The sequence below is a fragment of the Dermacentor variabilis genome, chromosome 1 (assembly GCF_050947875.1).
Source record: "Dermacentor variabilis isolate Ectoservices chromosome 1, ASM5094787v1, whole genome shotgun sequence".
In the NCBI taxonomy this organism is placed as follows: domain Eukaryota; kingdom Metazoa; phylum Arthropoda; class Arachnida; order Ixodida; family Ixodidae; genus Dermacentor; species Dermacentor variabilis.
This window is the reverse complement of record NC_134568.1, coordinates 64,039,005-64,063,995: the sequence shown is the minus strand read 5'-3', so window position 1 is coordinate 64,063,995 and position 24,991 is coordinate 64,039,005. Positions and strand designations below refer to the sequence as shown.

The following is a 24,991-nucleotide window of genomic DNA, read 5'->3' as shown; positions in this document are numbered from 1 at the left end:
TTTCTTACCGTTGTAAACGCGGCTACATTAACGCTCCCGATACAGCTTACGGAAAATTTATGGAAACGTTCCGCTAATAAATATATGTATAGTGACAGCCAGTTCCGCATAAAAATAACAAGTATACGTATTCGATAGATTATTCCTCTAGAAGTGAAAAAAAAAGAGAAATAAATTCTTACCGCTGCTTTCCAGAGGCCGTCATTTGCTTCCACGGTCAATGAATACTCCTGGCTCTCCGAAATGTCGAGTGCTCGGGTGATGTTCACCGTTCCGAGAACGGGGTCGATCATGAAAGGCACTGGGGTAAACAGTAGACAGGTTAATGTGGGTGAGCGGGAAGCAGGCTTTCAGCGTGCAGGCAGTCACGGCACAGTTTGGCATCGTGTCATATTTCAGATGTTGAGATGAAATAATAAAATTAATGTTTTTGGGCACTCTAGACGATCGGCGAAAAATACGGCGTCCATGATCAACGCTCGCTGGCCAGCTAATAACGCTTATCAGGATAACGCTGGAAACATTGATCTCGCCTCTTCGGAAGTGTAATTTCGAAGCACCTTTGTGCCTTATGTGACAATGTTAAACTAACATTCTTACAGATATCCCAAACGAAGTTTTTGCCCTCTCAGTATTTTTACTGACGGGATATACTAAGGATTCTTGTAAAAGAGAACAAACAAGGAAACGAACAAACAATTTCGCCGAACACAACGAGACACTCAATGGAGTCGACATTATAACGTTTCTTTTGCACCAAACGATTGCTTAGCTTCTTTTTCATTAACACGCTCTTTACACGCGTGAGCATTTTATGACGTACACTCACATATTCCTAAATAATTGAGAAGTGTTTCACATATTCATTTATGAGGTACCTTTCTTTGCTCAAAAGATCTGAATTTTACGTTTGCACTCCGCTTGGACGCCTCTCGATCCGCATATATAGCTTAAAGCATGTCTACCTGACAGGCATTGCACCTAATTGAAAAAAAAAAAGAGAAAGTAAGAACGCTCGCGCAGATGCCACCAAGCATACTCATAAAGCGAATTCACTCGGATCTCGTGATGAGGAATGCCGTCTGTTCCCATTATGCCAGTGTTCGCTTCGAAGTTGCAGAGTTGCGTGAACTGTCTTTCTTTACTAGGGAAAAAAAAACATGCTCCAAGCTGAAAAGAACTTCTAGAGAGTGTTAAATTTAGCGCAGTAGACTTCAATTTACGTGGTAACATTGGAAGATTCAGATCCAGTTTTCACTGGATCTGAATGCGCAGCCGATTTTCTCATACCCCCCCCCCCCCCCCACCTTGCATGCAAGCTCCCTACCATTTGACGAAAGCGGCGTCTCACTTTATCAGCATGGCCACACACACGCACGATTATAATATTTGTGCACAACGTGCGGACAAGCGTTCGTTCTCATGCAGTGACCGCCTGCTGAGAAATGAGTTTGAGAAGGCGTGATCGATCACTTAACTCTTGGTCAAGAACAACAACAAAAGAAAAAAAAAAACGCCTGCCATACTTAGCACCTTGTATGTCGCCCATGTGCGATGACCCGAACGAAATCGCTACAGCACCAGCTACTATACCAAAGGCGCAAAAAAAAAAAAAAAAAAGACAGCGCTGTGCGCCAACGGGCAGCCGCAGAAACCAGCTTCTCGAGAAGGACGACTTCTCGTCACCAGCGTTGTCCTGCCGCGTTATGTTTTCTCGACTCGCCCGACTGCGCGGCGGTGTTCTCTCTGTCATTATATTTCGTTCGAACTTTCCGAGATCCAGCAACCTCCGCGCGCGCGGCCTATCGCGCGAAAGAAACTCGCCAGTGAACAAACCACGAAAGAAAGGGGTGAGGGTAAATAAAGAATTTTGAGACCGTGCGACTAAGCGCGAAAGCTGAAGAAGAAGAAGAAATAGAGGAAGAAAAAAAAGTTTTCCCAGATGCTGTGTTCGGATTTACAGTCAACAGGGCGAACAGAGCGAGGGAAAATCGAAACCGCGATGTTATCGCTCCTCGCACTGCTTCGATCGAACGACGGATAAACCGCCCGCGTCGCGGCGCCGATGGAAAGCCGTAGTCGTGTCATGTCGTGTTTTCCTCTTTTTCGTTTTCTTATACTCCTTTCCACTCTGTTTCTTTTACTGCGCTTCGAAAGGCACCGCAGGCTGCTACGGGATTATACCAGTATCTATTTCAAGATGTGTTGCTACTCCAACTCGGGGAGCAAACAGAAAGATTGCGTTATGCTACACCGTAGGCGCAAGAGAAACTGGGCGCTTTTATTGCCATGTAAATCGCGCCATTCTCGATCGCTTCACCGCGCGGCGTCTCAGTATGTTTCTACTACGCACTTATGCAAACGACCACTCAACTAGCGCGAAAAGCAGTTCCCACAATAGCTCCGGCACATCCGTTTACGCAGGAATTAATTCGAAAAGTAATGCGAACGCTGAAACGCTTTTTTGCTATTATTTATTATGATTATTATTTGTTTAGGAGAATGGCGCGATTTCACATCACGTACGGCTCAAATTACCTGATCTCAAATTGTAACCGTTCCCCGGCTGTTGCCCTGGCAACCTGGACCGGGTCTGCTTTGCATAGCGATCTAGTTGCGTGCTCGAAATCATGCTGATGCACTCGTGGACAAAGGACAGAAGTGTACAATGGCTAACTGCGCCGATCTTCTACTGGACTCAACCCCCAGCTACGGCAGAAATGCTTGCTAACAATTAATTCGAGCCTTGAACAATTGATGCCAATAGCAGAGCACCTTTCGTAGATCGGGGTACTTCCGGTTGAAAATCAGGATGCGTGCATACCCCTGTCTGCAGGCGTGGCCTGGTGAAACATACCAGTGCGGATTTAGAATATTTTGTCTTTATACGAACCCCAGTAAGTAGCCGAACACCTGCGCAGTACAGTTGGTGATATAAGTAATTACATACGGGCACGCTGATATATATCGCTTATCCCCGAACTGGTTCGAACCCAAGGGCTGCGCATGAAGAGCACGCGATTTCAATTCCTCGTAATGACAGGAAGCGCAGTCTGGCCGTACCTCGTTTGCTGGTGCCCCGGGCAAACGAGTAGGTCATGTTGGTGTTCATCGCTGAGTCGGGATCCGTAGCCTTGACGGTGTCGATGACCGTACCCACGGACGCACTCTCGGAAACGAACTCGTAGTAGGCCTCTTTCTCGAACTGCGGAGGGCTGTCGTTGACGTCCTGGATGAAAACTGCGACCTGGTGTACAATAATGGGCATATTATTAGAGCCGAAACATTCTCGCATCCAAAATTTACTACTGAATGCAAGTCATTCTGCGAACGTTTTTAAGCCAGACATCACAGGCAGGCCGCACGTTGGTGTCAGTGCGAGACCTCGGAGTGTGAGCCGCGTTTTTCTGAGCCTAAGATTCTACGAAAAAGTAAGAAGAAAGACAAAATGCAATTCACAGAAATCCATCACTCGGACTGGGATAGCTTGCATGAGCAAATACCTCAGTATTGCTGCATAGCACGAAGCGAACCTATCCGGATCGATGGCTGATATTTGGATGTGGATAGTAGTTTGGTCACAATCTATCTGCGCAAGCGTATTGCGCTATGTTCTGATGCAAAGCGCTCTCGAAAATCCAGTGGTAGTCTGCGCTCGTCCTGTCCATGTCTTATCGCGTTGCACGTATTTATTTGCGCTGTAGTTTTTGTCGATGAAAGGTCACATAGCTTCAAGTAATTTATTGTACACTTAGTCCACCTACACGGCACTGTTAGTTTACACCGACGCTAACTCCTTTTTGAAGAAGGTAGAACGAGAGCGTCAACTACACGATTATTTTATCAATATTGTAGCGTGGGGGGGGGGGGGGGGGCAAGTTCCAATACCGCTTGAGAGCATCACCTTGAGCGTCTATGGCTATTAGGGACCGTCTTGATCGAACGAAGGAATGCAGACGTTTCAAAGCGTAACTTGGTAAAACGTAACCACAAAACTACGTCATTTAAATATTTTTCTGTTTATGAAAAACCAGTCACCGGACGCGTGCAACAGAGCGACTTTCAAGAGGTGACACCGACCGAAGCGTTTTCGCGCGGACAGTTCGTGTCATCTACTTACTGTGGTAGAGCCGGTCCTAGAGGGAGTTCCCATGTCCCTGGCAGCCACAATAACCAGGTGCAAAGCGGATTCCGGAACCTTGTACTTGTCTCGGTCAAGCTCGGATACCACTCTGAGCACCGCCTGCACGGTGAAGCAGAGTTTCAATGTACCGCCAGCTGAAGCAGCAGCTTCGGGTAATTTCGGCGTGGGATATGTCTGCTGTTCTACGTTCATAAAACAGGTTTAATTACCACCTCGTGTCACGCTTACAATTAATTCGGGGACTATTTCATATAGGGGTGTGCTGAAATTAGCCATTCATATTGTGTGGTTAGAATGTACGAGGAGTCAAATTTTTTTAAAGACAACCAGCTGTGGTTGCTCAGTGGCTATGGCGTTGGGTTGCTGAGCACGAGGTCGTGGGATAGAATCGCGGCCATGGCGGCCGCATTTCGATGGGGGCAAAATGCGAAATGGGTGAATGTATGATTTCCCCTATAATAATTGCTTCTCTCCACCTTGCGGGTTTCCGCAGAACTATTACGGAAAGCACCCGTGTACTTAGATTTAGGGGCACGTTAATGAACCCCAGATGGTCCAAATTTACAGAGTAGGAATGCAGACGTTTGCAGAGTAGGAATGCAGAGTAGGAATGCAGAGTAGGAATGCAGAGTAGGAATGCAGAATGATTATGAGGCACGCCACTACGGCGTGCCTCATAATCAAACCGTGGTTTTGGCACGTAAAACCCCATAATTTAATAATTTTTTTAAAGACGGTACATTGCAGACAACGCTCTTTTGCCAGCTGCCCATTGCTAGCGGCGGCAGCTAGACGCCTAACCAATTACATAAGCTTGCCTTATTGATCTTTAATTACTTTAGAGCAGATGTCGCGGCTGCGGAAGTGGAGCCAGACAGATACTCATGAAAGCTAGGAACCAGCATCACTTCTGAGATATCCCTCCCCAACCTTGCAAAAAAAAGAAATGAGCTGACGTCCGAGTTGATAATTTCACGAGAAGCCTGCCTCGCGCAACAGGAGACAAGGCTAAGTGGAAGCGGATGTCCGAAGCATGCTGTGACAAGGTTTGAGGACGAATATCTCGAAACTACAAACTGTACATATATCAAGCACCGGCCGACTTCAATCGCGGATTGCAGTAAGTCACACAATTACCTAAAAGTTGATGAGCGAATCTTTATAGTTTATTCAGTGGTTGTCACACATTTACTTAAGTGTGCCGGCGCTTGCAACACGTTGACGGAGAACGATGTGACTAAGTCTCCTGCAGTGTCTTCTCATTTGAAGCACGCACGGGGGCACACGCCCATGTATGTTTATAACACCGTGTTTCAGTGGGGGCTGCCAGCAATGATTAAATGTATAGGAATCTAATTAAATAGATCATTGTTACCAGCCACATTCACCACAGTGGCGGACACTCACATACTTTCATGCAGGATTAACTAACAAATAACTCAAACTTGCTGAAAAAGTCATTCTTCCGATAGTAATTGAACAAGTGTAGTCTTTAGTAGGTTATTTCCTCTTCGTATTATTGAATCATGCTTAATAGGAGATTATGCAAAGCGAGATGACGCGAATTAGTTTCCCTCACTGCACTGACGCCGATACATTGTGCACAGAAAGCGAAGAGGGCGACGCCTGAAAGAAACGACACCTAGCGATAGAAAATGACGGAACAACGGGAACACCAAGGCTTAGGAGCAGGAATGCACGGCAGAGACACTGCAACTTCCTTTGAGCGTACCCCGTTTTCGTTTACGCCGAGCCGGAATTGGTTCTCGTTGTTGCCATCGACGATGTACAGCTCTACTTGTCTGTTGATTCCGTCGTCGTAGTCGGCGACGGGCAGCTGGACGTAGGCACCAACGCTCGGCGGTCCTGCAAGAGTCGCATAGTTAATGCGCTTCAATTGTGTGCCAAAATTAGAGCGCCTGCAAGTGTTGGCGCAACCGCCTTGTCTTTCGCTTTCAGCCATTACTGATACGTTAAGGCACACCGCTCGGCACTCCTTGCGGTTTTATGCATGACAGTTATACAGCAGCTCCGACTTCTAGGAAACTTGGTTATTAGTATTCGAGATATATGTAAGTGTAACTAGTTTATAGGTTATGGAAAAGTGGTGCCCAACCAGCACCGGCTGAGTGGGCACGAGCTCCCACACTGCCTAGCCGCGATGTTGCGCCGGAGGAAGGAGCCAATGTGGCGCAGGACCTAAGCTATCCGGAACTTGTCAGCATATACTGTCCATCTACGAGCCCGAAATTTTGGACCTCCGACATGAAGATTTGGATAGGTTAGGGCTGAGCTAACAACCTGTCACTCAGATATTTTCTCTGGCACTCGTCTAACTTTTGCCCTCTTCAATACATGCTTTGCAAATCGCATTTGACTGTACGCCAATCTACACGGGAAACACTTGACCTGAGGATATAGTCTATGGTCTTGGAGAAATAAATTGTTTTTATTTGCCGAACGCACTTCGATATGATATTTCATATTTAACGCTGTAGATTACAACTGCGCGTTCGAACGAATCTGTAAGCAGACGACCAGACTATACATATTCCCAGAATTTAACGATCGTCTCACCTTCCGTGACATTCAGGTAGAAGGTGTCGTTAAGGAACGTCGGAGTCCAATCGTTAGTGTCCTTGATGACAATGTGAACACTTGCACGGCCCTAAACGAAAATAAAAAAAAAACATGTGTGTCATTTGAACTACATCAGCACTCAGTCAAGTATCGCTTTGTACGTTTCAGTTCTTATATGACGTGCGCCGACGTACCGTGTTGTTAGCGGAATCGACGGCTAGAACCTTTAGCATGAAATCTGGCGTCTTTTCACGGTCCGGAATAATCCTGACCGATAAGATGCCGGTCGTTTCATCCATGCTGAAATCTTCCCCTTCGTTTCCTGCCGGAAGAAAAAACAAAACATTCGCTCGAACACTAGCACGGAAGAACTCATCTGCTGAACTAGGATGCCTTGCAACGTACCTTCTATGATGTAGTAGCGAATCTTTCCGAGATCCAAGCCATCACGATCAGCGGCGCTGAGATGAGTGACAGTCTGACCTGGCGGCGTATTCTGAAAATGACGAACAGGGCTTAACTCCCAGGTTACCAACACAGTCGCTAACCATTACCACTGATGGCATTTAATTTGTTCTCACCTCTTCCAGCTCAACGACGTAGTCGTTTTGTTCGAACACTGGGCTGTTGTCATTGACGTCTTCCACGAAGACCTTGACTCGACTGCTTCCTGAGCACTTGTAGTTGCTGGCCGTGACCTGTTTTCAATTAGTGCATGCTGCAGCTAGAACCATTTCTATGTTCACTTCAATGTGCGAAAGCACGCAAAGTTTTGTCATAGGACAACTATTCAACACTTTTCCCTAATAGAGGATGCGCACTTTTCGACGTACCGTTAGCGTGTAGACGCCTTGAAGAATAGTCGGCATGCTATCTCTGTCGAGGGGTTTCTTTACTCGCAAAGAAATAAGGTTTTGCTTCGTGTCCAGCATGAAGTTGTCATCGGAATTGTCTTCCGTGATCTGATAGGAAATCTAAGGAAGAGAAGTAAAACCAGCAAGCAATAAAAAACGGCCCTACATATAAAAATCAATTTCGAAGATTTTGTGCCGCAATAAAACAGGCTCAAGCTGGCGAGATAAGCTGGAAGGATTGCGTAAATTGTTCCGGACCCACCTTGCCAAACTTTTCAACGTCTTCAGCGATGAGGTTAGGCAGCACGATGGTGTCAGGAGGGGAGTTTTCTTGAATAGAAGCGAAGTACTCCGTGAACGGGAACTTAGGACACCTAACGTTTTTGTCGGTCAAGCGGACAACAACCTAGAAGGAAAACAAATAGTTGCAAGTTTATTACTGACGTATGTCCACAATGGCTACTGATGATGGTTGAAATGTGAGAAACGTACGCCTGCTTCAGCTTGGTGCTGTGGATCGTTCCTGTTGACGGCCACCACCATAAAGTGGTAGACAGATTGCTTTTCTGCATCGAGTCGTGTTGTTGTGACAATTCTTCCCTGCACAAGAAAAAGAAACGGAATATAATTTGTTAGGTACGAAACTACGTTAAAAAGAAAAAGGAAATGCCCGGAAAGCTGGCTTCCGGGTGCGCTTGTCGACGAGAAGGAACGTCAGTGCAATGGCAACGCCAAGCCAGAAACCTTGCAACTTTCTTCGTCAGAAAACTGTCGAATTCTCGAGGCGTTCCTTGTCTGCTTAGCAGTCTAGTGCATCGTAATAGAGCAAGAGCTATGTGTGCTCCTTGTCTATAGGCACGCTTGCAGCGCAACTTTCTTGCTGCACTGCTGAAATTATATTTATGTTGCATGCAACCGGCCTTGTCGATATGGAAAGAGCCGCTCTAGTTCAATCAGGCACCGAGACGGACTCGCGCGCGAGTTGCTTCGCAGTACCGATTAAGGGGCGTGCACAAGCTATATGGCAGGTGCTTCTGTGAGGCACCCTCGGAGTGCGCTACGACAGTACAAGTGCATACGCTATCATATGGAAGCGGGGCGTGTCATTTTGAATGTATTCTCTAGTACTCACACCACGACGGAGTCGTAACGTTATGGCTGTAAACTGAGTTAGCGTTGAGTGCAAGACCTGGTATACGGCCAGGTGTGGCTGCGACCTCATTCGCTCGAGAGCCATTGTGACAAAAAAAAAAAAAAACAACGGCGCGGCCGTCACTCACGCTGTCGTGGTTGATTGAGAATCGCCGCACGTGGGAGCCGTCGTCTCCGGTGATGTTGTACCAGACGGGGCTTCCGTTGGGCACCGTGGCGCGTGCCTCGAGAACGGTCGATCCGGCCTCAATGATGGACGCCGAGTCCACCGTGTACTGTACTGCCGAGAAGGCCGGCGTCGGTTCGTCCACCGAGTCCTTGTACACCTCCACCCGCATCTCCACGGCGCTGCGCCATCAAATCGTTTATTGGGAACTCGCTTCTTTCGTTTTCTTGCTTGTAAATACGCAACGCTGGACAATGCATTTGTGATCACTTTGCATGCGTGTTTTGTAATATGGGATGTATGTTTATGTACTGTCGCACCTTCTAAATATGGATTACGCGAACTATGTGGTGGCGCATCATGTCACAAATGCTGCTGCGTCAAGAGAAACCAAATTTGCCCCTACGATGGGCACGTTCTGCGCGTATGCTTACGTCTCATTAAAGTGGAATCTCACTTTCAAGACAACGGACAGCGCGAGAAGGAACAAGACATCTTATAAAAACCCAAGTATGTTTGTCTAGTTAATACAGACAGTGTCAGTAACAGAGCGCAATGTTCGAAACCACAAGCAACCATTGTGCCGGTATTTCGAGTTTCCAACAGCTTCGAAAGACGGGGTGAAAACAGCGCTGAGATATCCTGCCAATGAGGTTTTTACATTTGCCGCTACGGATGCTTCAACACAATGGCCCACATGAAAGCGCATCGGTAAGTTTGCGTAATAAATACGTGGAAAACATGGCTGGCTGGCCGCAAACGCGTCATTAAAAAGAAAAGAAAAAAAAAAACGAGCGACATTGCCAAGAATGAAGTTGATGCGAAAATAGCGGATTGTGAAACTGCAAATAATTTGAGCAAATATAACTGTCAAAAGTTTGGGGTGAAAAAAACCGAACTTGTATCCCGAAGTCGTTGTGCGGGAAATAGAAGGCATCCTAGCGAAATTATCACAACGTAGCAACGCTAAATGCAAAATAATTGCGCTTATGACAAAATCAACTCGTCAAATATTGAGATATCATGGCTAACTATCTTAATCCTATTCAGTAGTTCCTAATTACCTCAGTTACAGTGTTCTATTCAATACGCTTTTTGTTATTACTTGTTCGTTAAGACTGTGTGCCACTTACGACGTGGTTTAGGGAGAGATGCCAAAAGAGCGCGAAGTATATGTGGCATTATAAGAATTTCGCGGCTTAGCACTGTAGGATGTAACACATGTTATCAATTTCCACGTAACACTCGTGCCTTTCGCATTACACATATATTCTACACTCTTATATAACATATTATATTAAACGCGATTGTGAAGCACTTCAAAAATGTTTTTAATTAATGAAAAAAAAATTGAAACTCAATCAGGTTCCCGAAAGGTATCCCGTGTTAGACGATCAAGTCTTGCCATCCAAATTCAAAACCACCTGTGTTCGCCTCGCCAATAAGTTGTAACGGATGCAATGACGGTACATTTTTGTATATATTTTCACCTGCCACAGATGACTTCGCGAAAGTGGAAATAGATAAATACACAGCTTGAATAAAAACGATTAAAGCCACGCTGTCTTACTCTCCTTAGATTGCGAACAATCGCTATTGTGTGTTCTCGTATTCGCGACATGCAGTCCGTGCTTTGGTAGGCCACCTCTGGCACCGGAAACAATAAATCACTCGCCTCCACCACGTACCTCATGAGAGGGTAAATGGAACTGTCGGTAGCCACTATTCGTAGCAGCTCAGTTCCGGGCTGAAGCGGCTGAGTGGCGAACACCTGCCCCGTCTTGGGATGAATGGAGAAGCGTTGGCTCGGAGGGTGCAGCTCGAATTTGATGTCGTTGTTGCCACCGGCGGATGAGTCGAGATCGATTGCCTGCACGCGGTAGACGAGCTCGTTCTGCGAAGTGGTTTCCGGAATCCTCAGCAGCCGAGGCATAGACAGGAACTCTGGCGCATTGTCGTTCACGTCGTTCACGGTAACCTGAAAGAATGACCAAGCACGGTATATAAAGCCAGAGCTCTCTTTTCTCGCTCAGCGTGTTAGTATTGATTTATATATTTTCATTTTTCTTTTCTTTTTGTGGCAGAGATGTAAATTCGGCTGCGTAAGAAGTGGTCGAACAGTCTTGAGTATGTCATGGCGTATAAGTATGGTAAATGAATCGGACCGTATTGACAAAGGCCTCTTACGCTAGAATTGTTCGTAAGAGAAAATTTGGACCAATCCTGATGCTGGGCATATCATTAGCGAAGGTGGTTGGCCAATGGAACTGATCATGTACGAACGAAAAGCTTTGTGAATTCGGGCCTTGGTCCTGAAAGGTTTCATAAGGGGATAAATTTGTTATTCAGAAGGTTGCTTTTTTATCCTTTGTTTCCTTTTTTTTTTATTTGCGGCAGATCTCCCTTTCCACTGAGGTAACTTATCACTGACAGGTTTAGTTTCTCGGTAAACAATAACGCTAAAGATACTATGCCAAGCGCCTTTCTTGTTACGAAAATACTTAAAGAAGGGTCATACTGTCTTCTTGACATAGCTCTTAGCGAGAGCAGCAAATTTCATTGCTGTTCTTCTTTTATTTCTTTCAACCGATGTCCTTGTAATTCACCCTATAGAGGCAATACACCGCATAATAGGGGTATTAGCCCTGACATTAAACTAAACGCGTAGGCCGCAAACAATGCGTCGAAATGACGTGCGGTTTGTTTTCGCTTATGCCACGGCTATTACAATATCCCCCAGGCTACTTCTGAGTAGGCGGCGCTGTGAATAGCAGGAGAGAGACTTCGCGCTTAGACACCACTTCTCGTCGAGGCACACGCGCGTCGACAGGAAAATCAGCGGGAGGCATTCAACGAAGAAGACGGCAGCCCACCTACCTGCACGATGGTTGTGGCGAACTGGGGTTCGGCGGCGTCGTCGCGTGCTTCGACAAACACCTCGAGGTGCTTGACCTGCTCGTAGTCCAGCGGCGCCACCAGCGTTATCTTGCCCGTCTGCGAGTCTATTCGGAACGTCTCGCGGCGCGTGGCCCGCGCGATGCGGTACAGCACTTTGCCCGCGCTGCCGGGATCCGGGTCCGAGGCGTGCACCTGCACCAGCGGCACGTTGGCCGCGTTCTCGTCCACGCTCACGCTGTAGGCGAACCGCTCGAACACGGGCGGGCTGTTATGGGTGCTCGACACGCGGACCAACAGCAAGGTCTTGCCGATGTTTGACGCGGCGCCGTGGTCCTGCGCGAACACCTCCATCTCGTAGCTCAGGTTTCGCATGGCGTTGAGCGGCAGGCCGGCCGCCATTCGCACCAGGCCCGTCTTGGCGTCGATCTCGAAGATGCCGTGCGTGTTCTTGATCCAGTAGGTGATCTCGCCATTGTTGGCCACGTCCAGGTCGATGGCGTGTAGCTGGATCACCGAGCGACCGGCCTGGGAATCGTGCGGAATGCTGACCGTGTAGCGCTCCTTCTCGAACCGCGGCGGGTTGTCGTTTTCGTCCACCACTTCGATGCTGACGGGCGCCTTTACGTCGAACTTGCCGTCGGACGCCGCTACGGCGAACTCGTACGAGTCGCGGCGCTCGCGGTCCAGCACTTGAGACGTGCACACGTCGCCCGTGCGCGCGTTAACCGTGAACGGGACGTCCTTGTTGAGGATCTCGTACGTCAGCTGGTCCACGGAGTCCCCGCTTTCAGCGTGGATCTGCGGATGGGAACGGTGCAGTCAAACCGATACGCCGCGCGTAAGGCGGCAAGCAGTTTTTTATAATGCTGCTCGCGAATACGCTTACTTGAATGACGTATAGTTTCTGGCGGCTGGTGTAGCCGACCAGCCCTTGAGCAACACGTGCTATTTCAGAAATGTCTACTTACGCTCAAAAAGCAGTGCCCAGACGGTAGGTTTTCAGGTAGTGATGCCGAATAAGCTGTCTTCGAGAATGTTGGTGCGTGGTCATTGGAATCCAGGACATCAATGGTAACCATCGATAAACCGTACAGAGGTGTGTTGTGAGCTGCAAGAATACGAAGCGCACCTTTACAGCAAGACTGTAGAAACAACGCAGCGAAGCATCTGAAATGTGACTTTGACGTAATAATGTAATATCAATGTAATAATATGGGCTTGTCAGAACCAATCTGAATGTCCAGGAAAACGATAATTGAAACATCTAATGGGATGCAATTTACTAGTGACTTATATTTGGGAGCAAATCGAAGTGTAAACGCTATAAAAGCGCGCTACATCGATTGCAAAACTGAAATATAAAGAAAAGAAGAAAAAAGAAAACTCTTTGAAAACTGATGGCCTTCGAGGGAAGATAGAGCAAGTATTGCAGCAAACATTGTGTACGGTATCGGGTTACTATAACAGAAGTGATTTGTGGTGACTGGAGCTAGCCTAACCCGAGGGTGCATGCGTAGTGCATAATAAAGTACTCACAATCTTTGGCCTGCACCAGCATGACGAATTGTTTCTTGCGGTCGTAGTCAAGGAGATTAACTGTTGCTGGATTGACGCGGATATCGCCTGTCTGATGGTCGATCAGGAATATGTTGTCGTCATTGCCACTTGAGATGTTGTACGTGATGGTGTTGTTCTGCAAGTCCTTGTCCGTGGCGATGAGCTGGTAAAACAAGAAAGAACGCGTAGAACGCACGCGCAAATTGAACTTCCTAGCACCGTGATTCTTGTAACTCGCTTTCCGTTACTTTCGTTCAGAAATGCTACGGACGACTGCCTTCGTAATCGCAATGACTGGGTGGTGGTGACAGCGAACGACAATTAAAAAACTAATTATATCTTCAGAAATGTTCGGCTAACATGAAACTAGAGTTACTTAACTCCAAAAGCTATGGTGACACATGCTTGAATACATAAAACATTAAAATTTTGTTTATTTCCTTTTTATTTGTGCAGAGTTGGTGTGATTGTCACGAGCGCTGACAGCTGGCACCCGGACGTCAAAAGCAGCATTACTTTACAACGATTACCATGGTATAAACAAGGACACTCTAACCATGCATACGAGAAACCTAAGGTAGGAAACCAAAAATAATAAACATTGAGAGAGACGCACCTTAATAATGACGCGGTCGGTGGCGTACTTCTCGAGCACGGTACCCTTGTAGCTGGAGTGGGAGAAGACGGGCGGGTAGTTGTTGACCTCTTTGACGTACACGGTCACCTGGACGCCCAGCGTGCGTGTCTCGGGCTGGCCGTCGTCCGTGGCAGCGACCACGAGCGCATACTCGGTGCGAGAGTCCAGGTTCTTGCGCACGTACAGCTTGCCAGTCTCCGCCTCGATGCCGAAGTACTCTGCGTGTGTGCGACAATGGCGGATTATTATTACGCAAAATGGGAGTGCGCAACACGTGGTAAGAGCTCGTGGAAGCGCACAACGTCAACCAGCTGGAGAGACCAAAGGTGACAAAGACAGGAAGGGCCCTGCTCCAAGATATGGGCTGCGAAGTCGAGGATGAGAGGCACCTATCTACCGCACGAGATCAGAGACAGGCTACACGTAAGTACCATACCCAGAAACATGCATCCCGAGTACGACGAGGAAAGGCGACAGGCGCGAATACGATCGCTCAAGCAAACACTCGAACGCACCAGCAACAAAGAATAAAACGTGAGATACACGGACGCAGCGGCGTACAGAGCAAAGGACCGATTTACAATCAGCGTGGTCAACGAGAAGGGCGAAGAACTGACAACCACGTCCATACGTGCCAAGGCCGCGAGCATAGCGGAAGAGCTGGGCATATTCCTGGCCATCGCAACATGCAGGAAGACCCGGGTTATCGTGATGACGGACTCGCAGGAATCGTGCAGAAGATATATGAACGGAAGGCTCGGAAAAGCAACACTTCAGGTCTTGAACAACACCGAGATAGGAGCAGCACAAACCCTCTGGACGCCGGGACACGAGTCTCTCGCGGGGAACCAGGCGGCGCGCGCCGCGGCTCGAGATCATGCACGCCAAGCCATCTCCGACACGCAGAGAACACGGACCAACGGCTGTCACGAAGAGGATGAACGGATGTCCAAGAAGTACTCTTGGCACATTACAGGAACCAGAGAAGTCGCTACCCGCCCGCAGATAAGAGGATGAGTAGGGAACAAGCGGTGACCTGGAGAAGACTCCAGGCGGGAACCTACCCGCATGGAAACATTGCTGCATGTCATGTATCCGGGGACCTATGGGCAGGACTGCAAGTTCTGCCTGCCGTACACTTCCAACACCCTGCGCCAGATGGTACTGGGGTGCAGGAATAACCCAGACGTACCAACGTCATCGTCTCCGCCAGGCGATAACGAACAGAAAGAAGCGGAACAAGAAGAAGAATCGGAAGACCAGTGCGAGGCTCAGCTGGTGACGCAAGACCCTGAAGATCAGATACGGTTGGTGAACATGGCTCGGGCGGCGGCAGCGAGCCATGGCCACCTGGACTGAGGAGGCCACCCACTTTTGGGCTCAAGTCAAAGAAGCCTGGACAATCAATATAATTTATTCCCTCACTCTGTCAAGGATTGACAATTCTTCAAGACAGAGTGATGCGCCTGGCTAAGAACGATGCTGGACGCAAAGCTCAAAATCGTTCTCCGAGAGGATATTGCCTTCCATATGGAGCCACTGCCATCCTCAACATCTTCCCACACAGCGCAGAACTCCTAACGAGCCCAATCTTTAACCACACTTTGAGATATGTAGGTACCCTCGAGCCGAGCGAAACTATAGTGGCTGAGCACGCACTTTGGGTCACTAAGGCGCAAGCAACAACGTGTATACTAGGAAGTGAGTGGCACTGAAGAATAAAGGGCTCCTTCCTGTTTAGTGAGGCCGTCTGAGTGAGGCTCACTGATCAGGTTGAGAACCTATTTTTATTTTCCAACTGTTGAAGCTTGTGCATCTGCTTGTTCTCTGCCAACCTTCTTGTTATATTCGTTCTTTTTTGTGTGCATGTTTAGTATATGCACCGGCGAGACGAAGTGAGCGCTGCCTATAGCGGGACGAGTCGTGAACTCGTTAAAACAGACGTTTGGGCGAGTTGGTAAGACATATTTGAAACAGAACAGCGCGGTATTCACGGGGACAAGCAGGGAGAAACGACACGGACGAGCGCTGACTTGCAATACCATGCGCATCTACGTGCGAGTCACTTATCAGACCAATAAAAGTGCCTTCGTAAAGTGCCATGAACCGACACTGTTGCCTGTTGCGGCATCCAGGAAGGACGCCCTGTGCAGCTTTCAACCGTAGAAACCATCGTTCTTTACAAGTGAGTGCCGAACAAGACGCGCGCCGCTAGGATCCTCCCCCCCCCCTTCCCCCGCTTCCGCTATCTGGGTCGAATCAGCTGCGAGGACAGTGAAATATATTGCAAGGGCGTCGGAGCCTGTATAAGCCCGTCCCGCGCTGAGACAGCACCGGTAGCAGCCAGCAGCACCAAGGAGGAGCAGCAGCAGCCAGCGTTAGACTGGCGCACATTAATTTCTATACCGCGAATGGCGGAGAAATATGGCTCGCATCCCTCACAGAAGCTTCCGAAGGACGTACACGTGTGCGGGGCAGGAAGGAACAAAAATCGGCTACAAAAAAGCAGACAAACACTCACAGAAAGAGAGAGAAATAGGACGACAACCTCGCGCGGCGTGTGAGGCGCTCGGTCTAGCAGCAAGTATATAAAGCAACGAAGGCGCTCACAGCGGCAAGCAAGCGGCGAGCAAGCGAATCACCGGTACGTTTTTCCAACAAACAGCAGCAACAAGAAGGATAGAGCCGCGGTGATGAACGCGTCCCGCGCCGAACAGCGAAGGCGGCGGCATCCTGGCCGCGGGTGTATACACGCCAGGTTCGACAAGCGGCACACGTACGGAGGGAGAGGAGAAAAGGGAGGCGACGTCGCCCCCCGAACGCCGCCGCTTGCTTGGGTCAATAAAACATCTCAATCGGGTAGGTCCGCGGACACGAAATAACGGGCAACGAAGCTGTTTCCGGCACAATCGTTGCTGCGAATTCCGAAACCCAGCGCTTGCCCGCGCTCCCCTGTTCCGGCACTCTCCGCCCGTGCGGCTCAGTCTTCCCCGAAGGGGAACGGCGGAACGTAGACGTCGTTGCGGCGTTAATAAAGAGAGATAAGAAGGAAAGGGGGGGAAAATGGGCAGCGAAGGGGTGAAATGAAATGGGGCCACACTGCCTGGCGAGTAACGGCGCCAACTGCGTGCTGCCGTAGTTCTCAATAGGAAGTCTCGTCACGCTCAAGGCGACGCGATACAGGCAAGAATAACGCCCGCGGGTCGGCGCGTATAGGAATCTGCAAGCTAGGAAAGAGACAGACGGCATACGGCGAGCACTAAGGAGGGAAACGAAATCCATAAGATAAGGGCCGACCTGAGGAATTCGACCCGAAATGTCTAACACGGGCGAGCGTGCGCACAGGCAGGCAAACATTCGATGAGATGGGCTTCTGCCCGGGGAAATGTGCGCGATCTGATAGGACAGCTCCAAACGAGGATGTGCCTCAGTGACACTTAGCACGCAGAAAAAAGAAAAATAGAAAAACGTGCGTGAGCGTCATTGATATACTTGATTTGAATCAAATTTAAAGAAAGAAGGATGGTAGGGACAACATTATGGCGCGCGATAGCAAAATTACTTAGTATGTAGCAGCCACTTCTGCACGCTAGTTATTTTTCACGTAGTAAGGTCCTCTGACCAGTTCACTCGTGCAGGGATATGGCCACTTCCCGATCGCCTTTCTCTCACGAGCATTTACTATAAGGCACAACAGAGAAATTCGTTAAGGCCGAGATAAGGACTGGAGGGACTGTATAGTCTCACCCGACAGGGGCAGTTCGCATGGCCTGAGCTTGACAACGTTTTTAGATGCTTGCACAACTCACAACGCCATTTACATTTCTTCACGGTGCACTATAAAATGAACATGAGAAGAATAATGGCCGGTATACAGTGGCCAACACATGTGAATTAAACCGGCTATTAGACCTCAAGCGTTTTCACATACGCACTGGAACAACTTGGCCTGTGGTAAACCATTTCTTTCGTAGAATTCCTAGTGTTGAAACCAGATAAAAGACAAGAGAGGTAGAGAGAGAGAGCAGGGGAGGGGGAAACGAACACCAGCACTCGAGTACGTCCCCTTTTCCTGTATTTTGGCCGAGCTATTTTCGGGCTGTTATTTCTTGTAAAATATACAGCTGTGTCTCAAAGCCTGCTTCGTATTCAGAAATATGACACAGATCGAGAACCAGCTCCAGGTCGAACAGTTCTTCTAGCTAGGAGAAAGGAGAACGTGAAGACAGGTGATCTGGGGGTAAGCGTAGTAAGATCGCGCACATGTTCTGGTTGCGGTGTCTCTCCATATAGTCTAGTCATATATAGCGACTGACCGGTAATGGAAGCCTAATTGTATAGACAGCTGTACCTGCACTGTCAGCGGAGACACGTTTGGTAGAGAAACAATTAAACCTCTTACAAGCTTCGCGGTCTTTCCCCTTCTTGAGGGGAGCGAGAGAAGGCCCGCATATACTCGTATACTACATACACGCGCGGTCATTAAGGACAGAAGATCGCGGGCATAGACTGACGATGTCTTGCTTCTCCTTCTGGGCCTTCGGGAGAAGATAGACGATAAAACAATGGTGAGGAGGGAGAGAGTAAAGGGATACGAGGATGCAATCGACGACGATGGAACGGAGTTGGGGAGAATATAGCTCAAGAGGACCAATTAATGAGCGAGTGCATTAAAGCGAGTGCGCGGGCACTGTTACACAGGCTGCCTTAATGGAACCTCTATAAGCGAGGGCGCTGCCGATTCCCTAATGCGCAGACATTCCTCCTCAATGGGAACGGTACAAAAACAGAAAAGCCGAACGGTAGGAAACATAACCGGAAAAGACGTGTCGTTATTTCTCTGTCACTTCCCTGGTTGCTTCTGCCCATCTTTCTTTCTCCCCCCCTTTCTTTCCCCCTTGACTCAGAATAAAAATTTTTGACTCGCGTAGTCAAGACGCAATAATGTTCCTTTCTTCTACTTTTTCGTTTCCCTCGACGCAGTACATAAATATACATGTAACTAAAAATGACAACGCTCACTGCGCTGACTAAAAGAAATGCAACTGATGAAAAATAAAATGCAAACTGCAAACATTAGGGAAATCGATTCGACAGGGAATAACGTAAGGAGACGTCCCCGAAATTCCGCCGTCGTCGTTAATACTTCGCGTCATATACTATATATATATATATATATATATATATATATATATATATATATATATATATATATATATATATATATATATATATATATATATATATGCATGCACTACTAGAACTGGTCGTTGACGGCGTGCGCTTCCGTTCAGAGGCTACATTTGCGTTGCATCGCTCCTTCCTTTCGCTGATTAAGTTGCGATCGCAAATAGCTTTGGCTTGTCGCTCACTTCTGTTTTCGCCGACTGGAAGTACAGGCGAACACGACACGCGCAATCTCAGTTTTTTTTTTTTAAATCCCTCCCAATGTTCCATTCGATACTGACTCTGTATTAGATTACTTGACAGCAAATATAAGCGGTTCTGCACTCTCTTGTAACCATTGAATATATTCGTAAAAAAAGTTATATATATATATATATATATATATATCTATCTATCTATCTATCTATATATATATATATATATATATATATATATATATATATATATATATATAAAGCAAACAACAGAAGAATGCAGGACAGTACCTGTGTCACCGTCAGAGAGGGTGTATGAGATCTTGTTTCCATCCTTGTCCAGCGCCTGGATTTGACCTACGCTAGTGCCACGCGCCGCATTTTCCGCCACGTAAAAATTGTACGGAAGGCCGATGAACTCTGGGCTGTATTCGTTGATGTTCTGCACAGAAATGATGATGCTTGCCGACCTGCGGGCAGGAAAGAAGCACAAGGAGGAGCCGTGTAAGGGGCGCTGGTGAAGCAAATACCGCGCAAAAAGAGAAAAGGAAAAGGCTGCAAGCGAAACCTCTGACATGCAGCGTTGCGTTATGGTACAACTGAAGTCTATAGATCGGCTTTTAAAGCTCATAAAGGGACTTTAGGCATAACCGGTGGCGTTGTGGAACCTATTATACACCTGCTTCATTTGCTGCACCAAGCGTAATCGTTCCGAAGCGACAACATTTGCTGCATGCATAAAGTGAAAAACGTCTTTTTCAGTTTTTTTTTTCGTTTTTCTTTTGGCACTTATCAAGAGCATTCGCGGGCATGAAGGCACAGTCCTCTACATGGCCGCCGCCGCGTGATATTTGCTGGCGCCCTTTCATATTTCCACTGAACATTATCTTCCGGTACGTCGCGTTCGCAGCAAACCATCACTAATTCGATTGATTGTGTGCAGCTGCAGCCCCTTCGCGCGACACCTTTTTCATAAGTAGACGAGACCGAATGCTGGATGTACATGTTGCCACGCACGAATTTTCTCGCTTCAACCAACTAGCAGAGTAAACTTAGGTGACACAAAGGCTGACCTAACTTCGGAAATAAAACTTGCAGCATCCATCGCGTGGTAACGAGGCGAAGCTCGGAAGAATCGCGAGCAATATAGCATGCGCGCAGTGCGGGCACCATTTCTTTCGTTGCACTTAGCCTTAGCTTCACGCACAAAAACATCAGTTCGCGCATAATTTTATTTGCCAGCTGTGGTCGAACCTAAACAGTCATATTTTTTTTAGGTGTCCCCGCAGAGGCTGGATTCCAGTGGCATGTGCGGCTGTACTCGTGTGGTACACCGAGGGAGCGACGCAAGCCACGCAACAAAAGAATGCGCGCAAGCAACGAGCTCTTTTTCTCAACAGCATTACAAAAAACAAAAGAAAAACAAATCGAGTGGTTCGTTTAAAGTGCAGGTAAGACGGTGGATAAACTCAGAACGAAAGAGTGCGCAAATGACGAGGCAAAGTGCATCAAACCACTAGAGCGTCATGAAATTTTAAGCGGCACTTCTTGACGGCCGTCGGTGCCGGGGGAGCAGCGCTTGTTGACTCGTAGCGTTTGCCCCACGCGGCGAGGAAAAGGTCAGAACTGAGCCCGTATTGGAAACCATTAAAGCTGATTTCAGGATCAAAGACTTCATTTTTCACGGAAGCGTCGGGAACGCCAACATCGCTGCCAACTGTTGTTCCAAGATTTATCTTTCTCTCTCTCTCTCTCTCTGCCGTTCTTCGTCCTCCTCCTAAATTGATTTTTGGCTTTTAGGCACGCCGATACGGCAGCACACCACTCACGAATCGAAGTTTACCATTTAAGATTTTCTAGATGTCGTCGTAAAGTGCCAATAACAAACAAGCAGCAAAGACCAGCTGACGCGAAAAAGCAAGGTAGCGTCAATGGCAATAAAAAGGAGCAAGAAAGAAAAAGAGACGAACGAATCGGGAAAGTGCAGCTGTCAGAGATTACGGGTTTGAATCGGGACTGGAGCGCCCAACTTTCGTGCGAGGATGAAAACGTCGCGCTCAAGTAATGAATCCAATCTGAGGCAAAATTTCAAACGACACGCGCATCCAGAGAAGGAAATACAAAAAAAAACTAAACAAAAACAGAAGGGGTTGAAAATTTGTAGGAATAAAAATGCTATACAACATGGAAGCCGTCACGACACTAAGTTAACTTGCTGTTTCTTTTTCATTTATTTCTCAACCGAAACTTCACGGAAATGAGATGTGATTCCGTGGACGTAGCCTCGATGTTTCTGTAGGAAAACAAGCTTCAGAAACATTACTTTGATAGGCGTAGAAAAAGAAAGAAAAAAAAGCTGATAACTTAAAGCGGACGTTTTCTACGACGTTCGGAGAAATATTTCCTACATCAAAGCGGTCACTCTTGATGTGATACTATGGTGCCGCGGTATATCTCGCGTTTGAAGAACGCTTTAGTCTGACTCATGCTGCTGTCGTGGAATTGATGGAGAGGAAACGTGACTCTATGGCGGCAAGCGTTCCTTTTCGCCCTTGTTTCCCGAGGCTTTTCGGCGCATGATCGCATACTTCATTTCTGCAATAGACGTTGGTACACTACATCTGCTGTAAAAATTGCCGCTCCTTCGATAATTTTCGTTAAATATACCGTGCAGCAGTCCTCTTGTTTAACCCATATTTCCCCATTTGTTCTTTCTATTTATTTGTATTTCGAAAATTGACTTTAGGCTCGCGATTTGAATCAGTGTGCGGGAAGAAATATAAATGTAGAAAAGCGTGTTTCTGTCTGAAGCTATTACATAACATATGAAGATAAAACGAAAATTATAATAATTTACGTCAGGCGTGCGGTCCCAAAAGAATTTTTGTCTCAGTTTTACATATTGAACGAAGCGTATTTAATTTCCTTAACTGACGTTCCCACAATCGATCATCGCCTTTCCTCGACCTATTAGTATTTTTTTAAGCTTTTCATTGTGCGCGTGTAAGCCAGCAGGTAATTTCTTTCACACAACCGAGTTCCAGAGAACAGAAACAGACTATAGTTTGGAGCCAGTTGGCCACTCCTGCGGAAGACGTAATGATAAGGAAGAGACTACACCTTTTTGTCTACTTTTGAACAAGTCCTTCTGGTAATAATTTCCTGCATGCTTCCTCTCATTTTCCTTCGTTCCATAATTTCGCTACATTAAACTTAGCCATCAATACTCAGCATCACAAGAAGAAAAACATGATAAGAATGGTTTCTCCTCCCGTTAAGCAACAAAGTTAAGATAGAATTAGGCGTGTAGGTCGACTAATACAAGAGATAAAATACACTGTATGAACCACGTCGCTTTGTTATATACGTCATCTTGTTCTGCACTAGCTCTGTCTCCTCCAAAGGAACCTGGGAATTCAGTAATTAGGTTCCGCGTTCCTGCGCGCCACCAAGCAGATTTCGACGGTATGAAAAGTCCATACATCATGGAGAATAGTCCTTACCCAGTCTTGGGCGGAGTTCCGCCGTCAATTGCGAACACGGTGAATTCGTGCGTTTCTGCTGTCTCGTAGTCCAGGTCCGAGATGAGCGTCAGGGCCCCGGTCATGTTGTTCACGAAGAACTTATCCTGTAAAATAGAAAACAAACAGTATGCGGGGAAATGAGAAGGCTCGTAGCAATGTAATTTTTAGGTTTTTTTTATTTTTCTACAGCCGTTTCGTCTATTACCATTAAAGAACGCACACCAATTGGGAAGTCGGGTGCGGACAGCAGTACTGCTCATGCGGTATGTGGGGCTATTATAGGCATGCGAAAACCTGCCTCCTCTGGGCATCCTTGAATTGTCGCCTCTGTGATAAATTATTCGTGGAAAAAAGGTGCTTCCCCATAAGACGCCTTTTTTCAGCTCGCAGCCGTTCGAAACCGCGTTGGGTGGATGGTTGTTGCGTGCCTGGACTTGTTCGGAAGGAATAGCGAGGTGTATGCCTTGTATTATGCTGACTCACTCACCTCCGATCCTTCGATCATGAATCGAACGATTTGTCCGTTGGGTCCAGCATCGATATCGCGTGCCTTGTAGAATGCCGGCAGTTCGGTCCCCACCGGGAGACTTTCAGGAAGCTCGAGAGCAAACTTCTCTGCAAGGGAAAACAGGGCACAGGAAAGGCGTTTTTGCGCGTTGCTTCGACGTAGAAGGTCAGAGGCATTCTCCAATACGTAATTTCATCCAGAGGAGTGCGCACGAAAATAGAGCACGCCTTCACAAAGCACCCTGTACCCCAGAAATTGACGCAAGAGAAATACAGAGGCTCGAAATGATCAACCTTCGGGAAATAAGGGCATCATCATTCCGGAGCCAACGTTTCGGCAAAGGAGGCCTTCGACAAGGCTCTGTCGCAGAACGGCTTTCCCTAAGAATATGTCGGCTGTCACGATTGACCGGCTTTTATAGATGTAGCTCTGGCGTACGGACTGATGTGTGAATAGAGGGGTCGGATCGACAAAGGGTTTTTGTTCTGGCGAACTTTTTTTCTTAGCCATTCGTCCGTTGCCTTCGCTAATAACATGCTCACCGACACAATTAACTTGTGCAAGTCTTTGCGACACTATGCAGCGTAAGGACTGCTTTCTGAACACGGGCCGAGGATGAAGATAGGAGCGCCGACTCGCCCATCTCGCAAATCATTCGGCGCGTCGCGACGCATTTGGCTCTGCATAGGCAGGCAGGCACACGAGTGCCCCTGCGGCGGTGTCCGCGGTGCAATTGCCGCACAGCTGCCGTTCGGGCAACCTGACATCGAGAGCCCTGTGTCACGTCAGACGAGACGCTGAATCGACAAGACAGGCACACAGTGAGGTGACATTATTTGTTGCCCGTTCTCCCGCCTCAGGTTAAGCAGTGTTTAAGCAATGTTCTACCGCCTCTGGTTAAGCAGTCCAGCGACTCACCCCGCACATCTTAACCTTAGATCTTGTGGACATTTATTATAGTGTTGTTTCGTGTGAGTTTTCATCATCATCATAACTTTGGCTTTCTTTTCGTTGATATCTGAAGTGGCTGACGCATTCTTCAATTAATTCTAGGGGAGGGGTGCAATTATATGCCGATACAGGAAGGAAAGGAAGCAAACGTCACCATAACAGAAAAAAAAAACCGTCTTTTTTGGTTTGTTATTCAAGTGAATGCGCAAAAAGGGAGAATTGGAAGGAGGCAGCCACGAGCCAGTATACTAAGGCGACACGGAAATTTCTCTTCTCCCTTTTTTTTTTCTAAGCTTCATATACAGCATTTACTCAGTGCACTAATTTTCTACAATAGCTTTGCCTATACCTTTTATTCCCGCTTGCAGTGTGAATTATGATGTCCGTCAGTCGCTTCAGAAGTCTCTAAACGGGAAAAAAGTTATACTTGCTCTTTTTCGTCGCTCGGACTTACAAGTAATAAAATCAATTGTGGATTAAAATCTTCTCTTGAAAAACAAGAAGGGAATAACGAGTTTTTGTAAGAGCCATACATATGCTTCTCTCTCTCTCTCTCTCTCTCTCTCTGCGTTAATAATATCGCATGGCGGAAATTACTCCTAGCTTACGCGATTAACTTGCACTTAACGTTGAGTGCTC

At 47.3% G+C, this 24,991-nt stretch overlaps 1 protein-coding gene across 1 annotated transcript in view; it reads right to left on the bottom strand.

Annotated features, from left to right (window-relative positions):
* Window positions 1-24,991, bottom strand: part of LOC142578674 (protocadherin Fat 3-like) — a 346,841-nt gene that overhangs the window by 27,305 nt on the left and 294,545 nt on the right. Inside the window, exons 24-43 of the mRNA XM_075688141.1 lie at window positions 23,381-23,508; window positions 22,873-22,997; window positions 19,661-19,839; window positions 13,968-14,206; window positions 13,331-13,514; window positions 12,763-12,902; window positions 11,774-12,592; window positions 10,585-10,874; window positions 8,859-9,078; window positions 8,071-8,178; window positions 7,841-7,984; window positions 7,558-7,698; window positions 7,306-7,422; window positions 7,130-7,220; window positions 6,919-7,046; window positions 6,722-6,812; window positions 5,877-6,010; window positions 4,121-4,243; window positions 3,064-3,247; window positions 183-301 (exon numbers count right to left, since the gene is read on the bottom strand). Coding sequence (XP_075544256.1) covers window positions 183-301; window positions 3,064-3,247; window positions 4,121-4,243; window positions 5,877-6,010; window positions 6,722-6,812; window positions 6,919-7,046; window positions 7,130-7,220; window positions 7,306-7,422; window positions 7,558-7,698; window positions 7,841-7,984; window positions 8,071-8,178; window positions 8,859-9,078; window positions 10,585-10,874; window positions 11,774-12,592; window positions 12,763-12,902; window positions 13,331-13,514; window positions 13,968-14,206; window positions 19,661-19,839; window positions 22,873-22,997; window positions 23,381-23,508 — 3,704 coding nt within the window. The remainder of the gene's footprint in view (window positions 1-182; window positions 302-3,063; window positions 3,248-4,120; window positions 4,244-5,876; window positions 6,011-6,721; window positions 6,813-6,918; window positions 7,047-7,129; window positions 7,221-7,305; window positions 7,423-7,557; window positions 7,699-7,840; window positions 7,985-8,070; window positions 8,179-8,858; window positions 9,079-10,584; window positions 10,875-11,773; window positions 12,593-12,762; window positions 12,903-13,330; window positions 13,515-13,967; window positions 14,207-19,660; window positions 19,840-22,872; window positions 22,998-23,380; window positions 23,509-24,991) is intronic.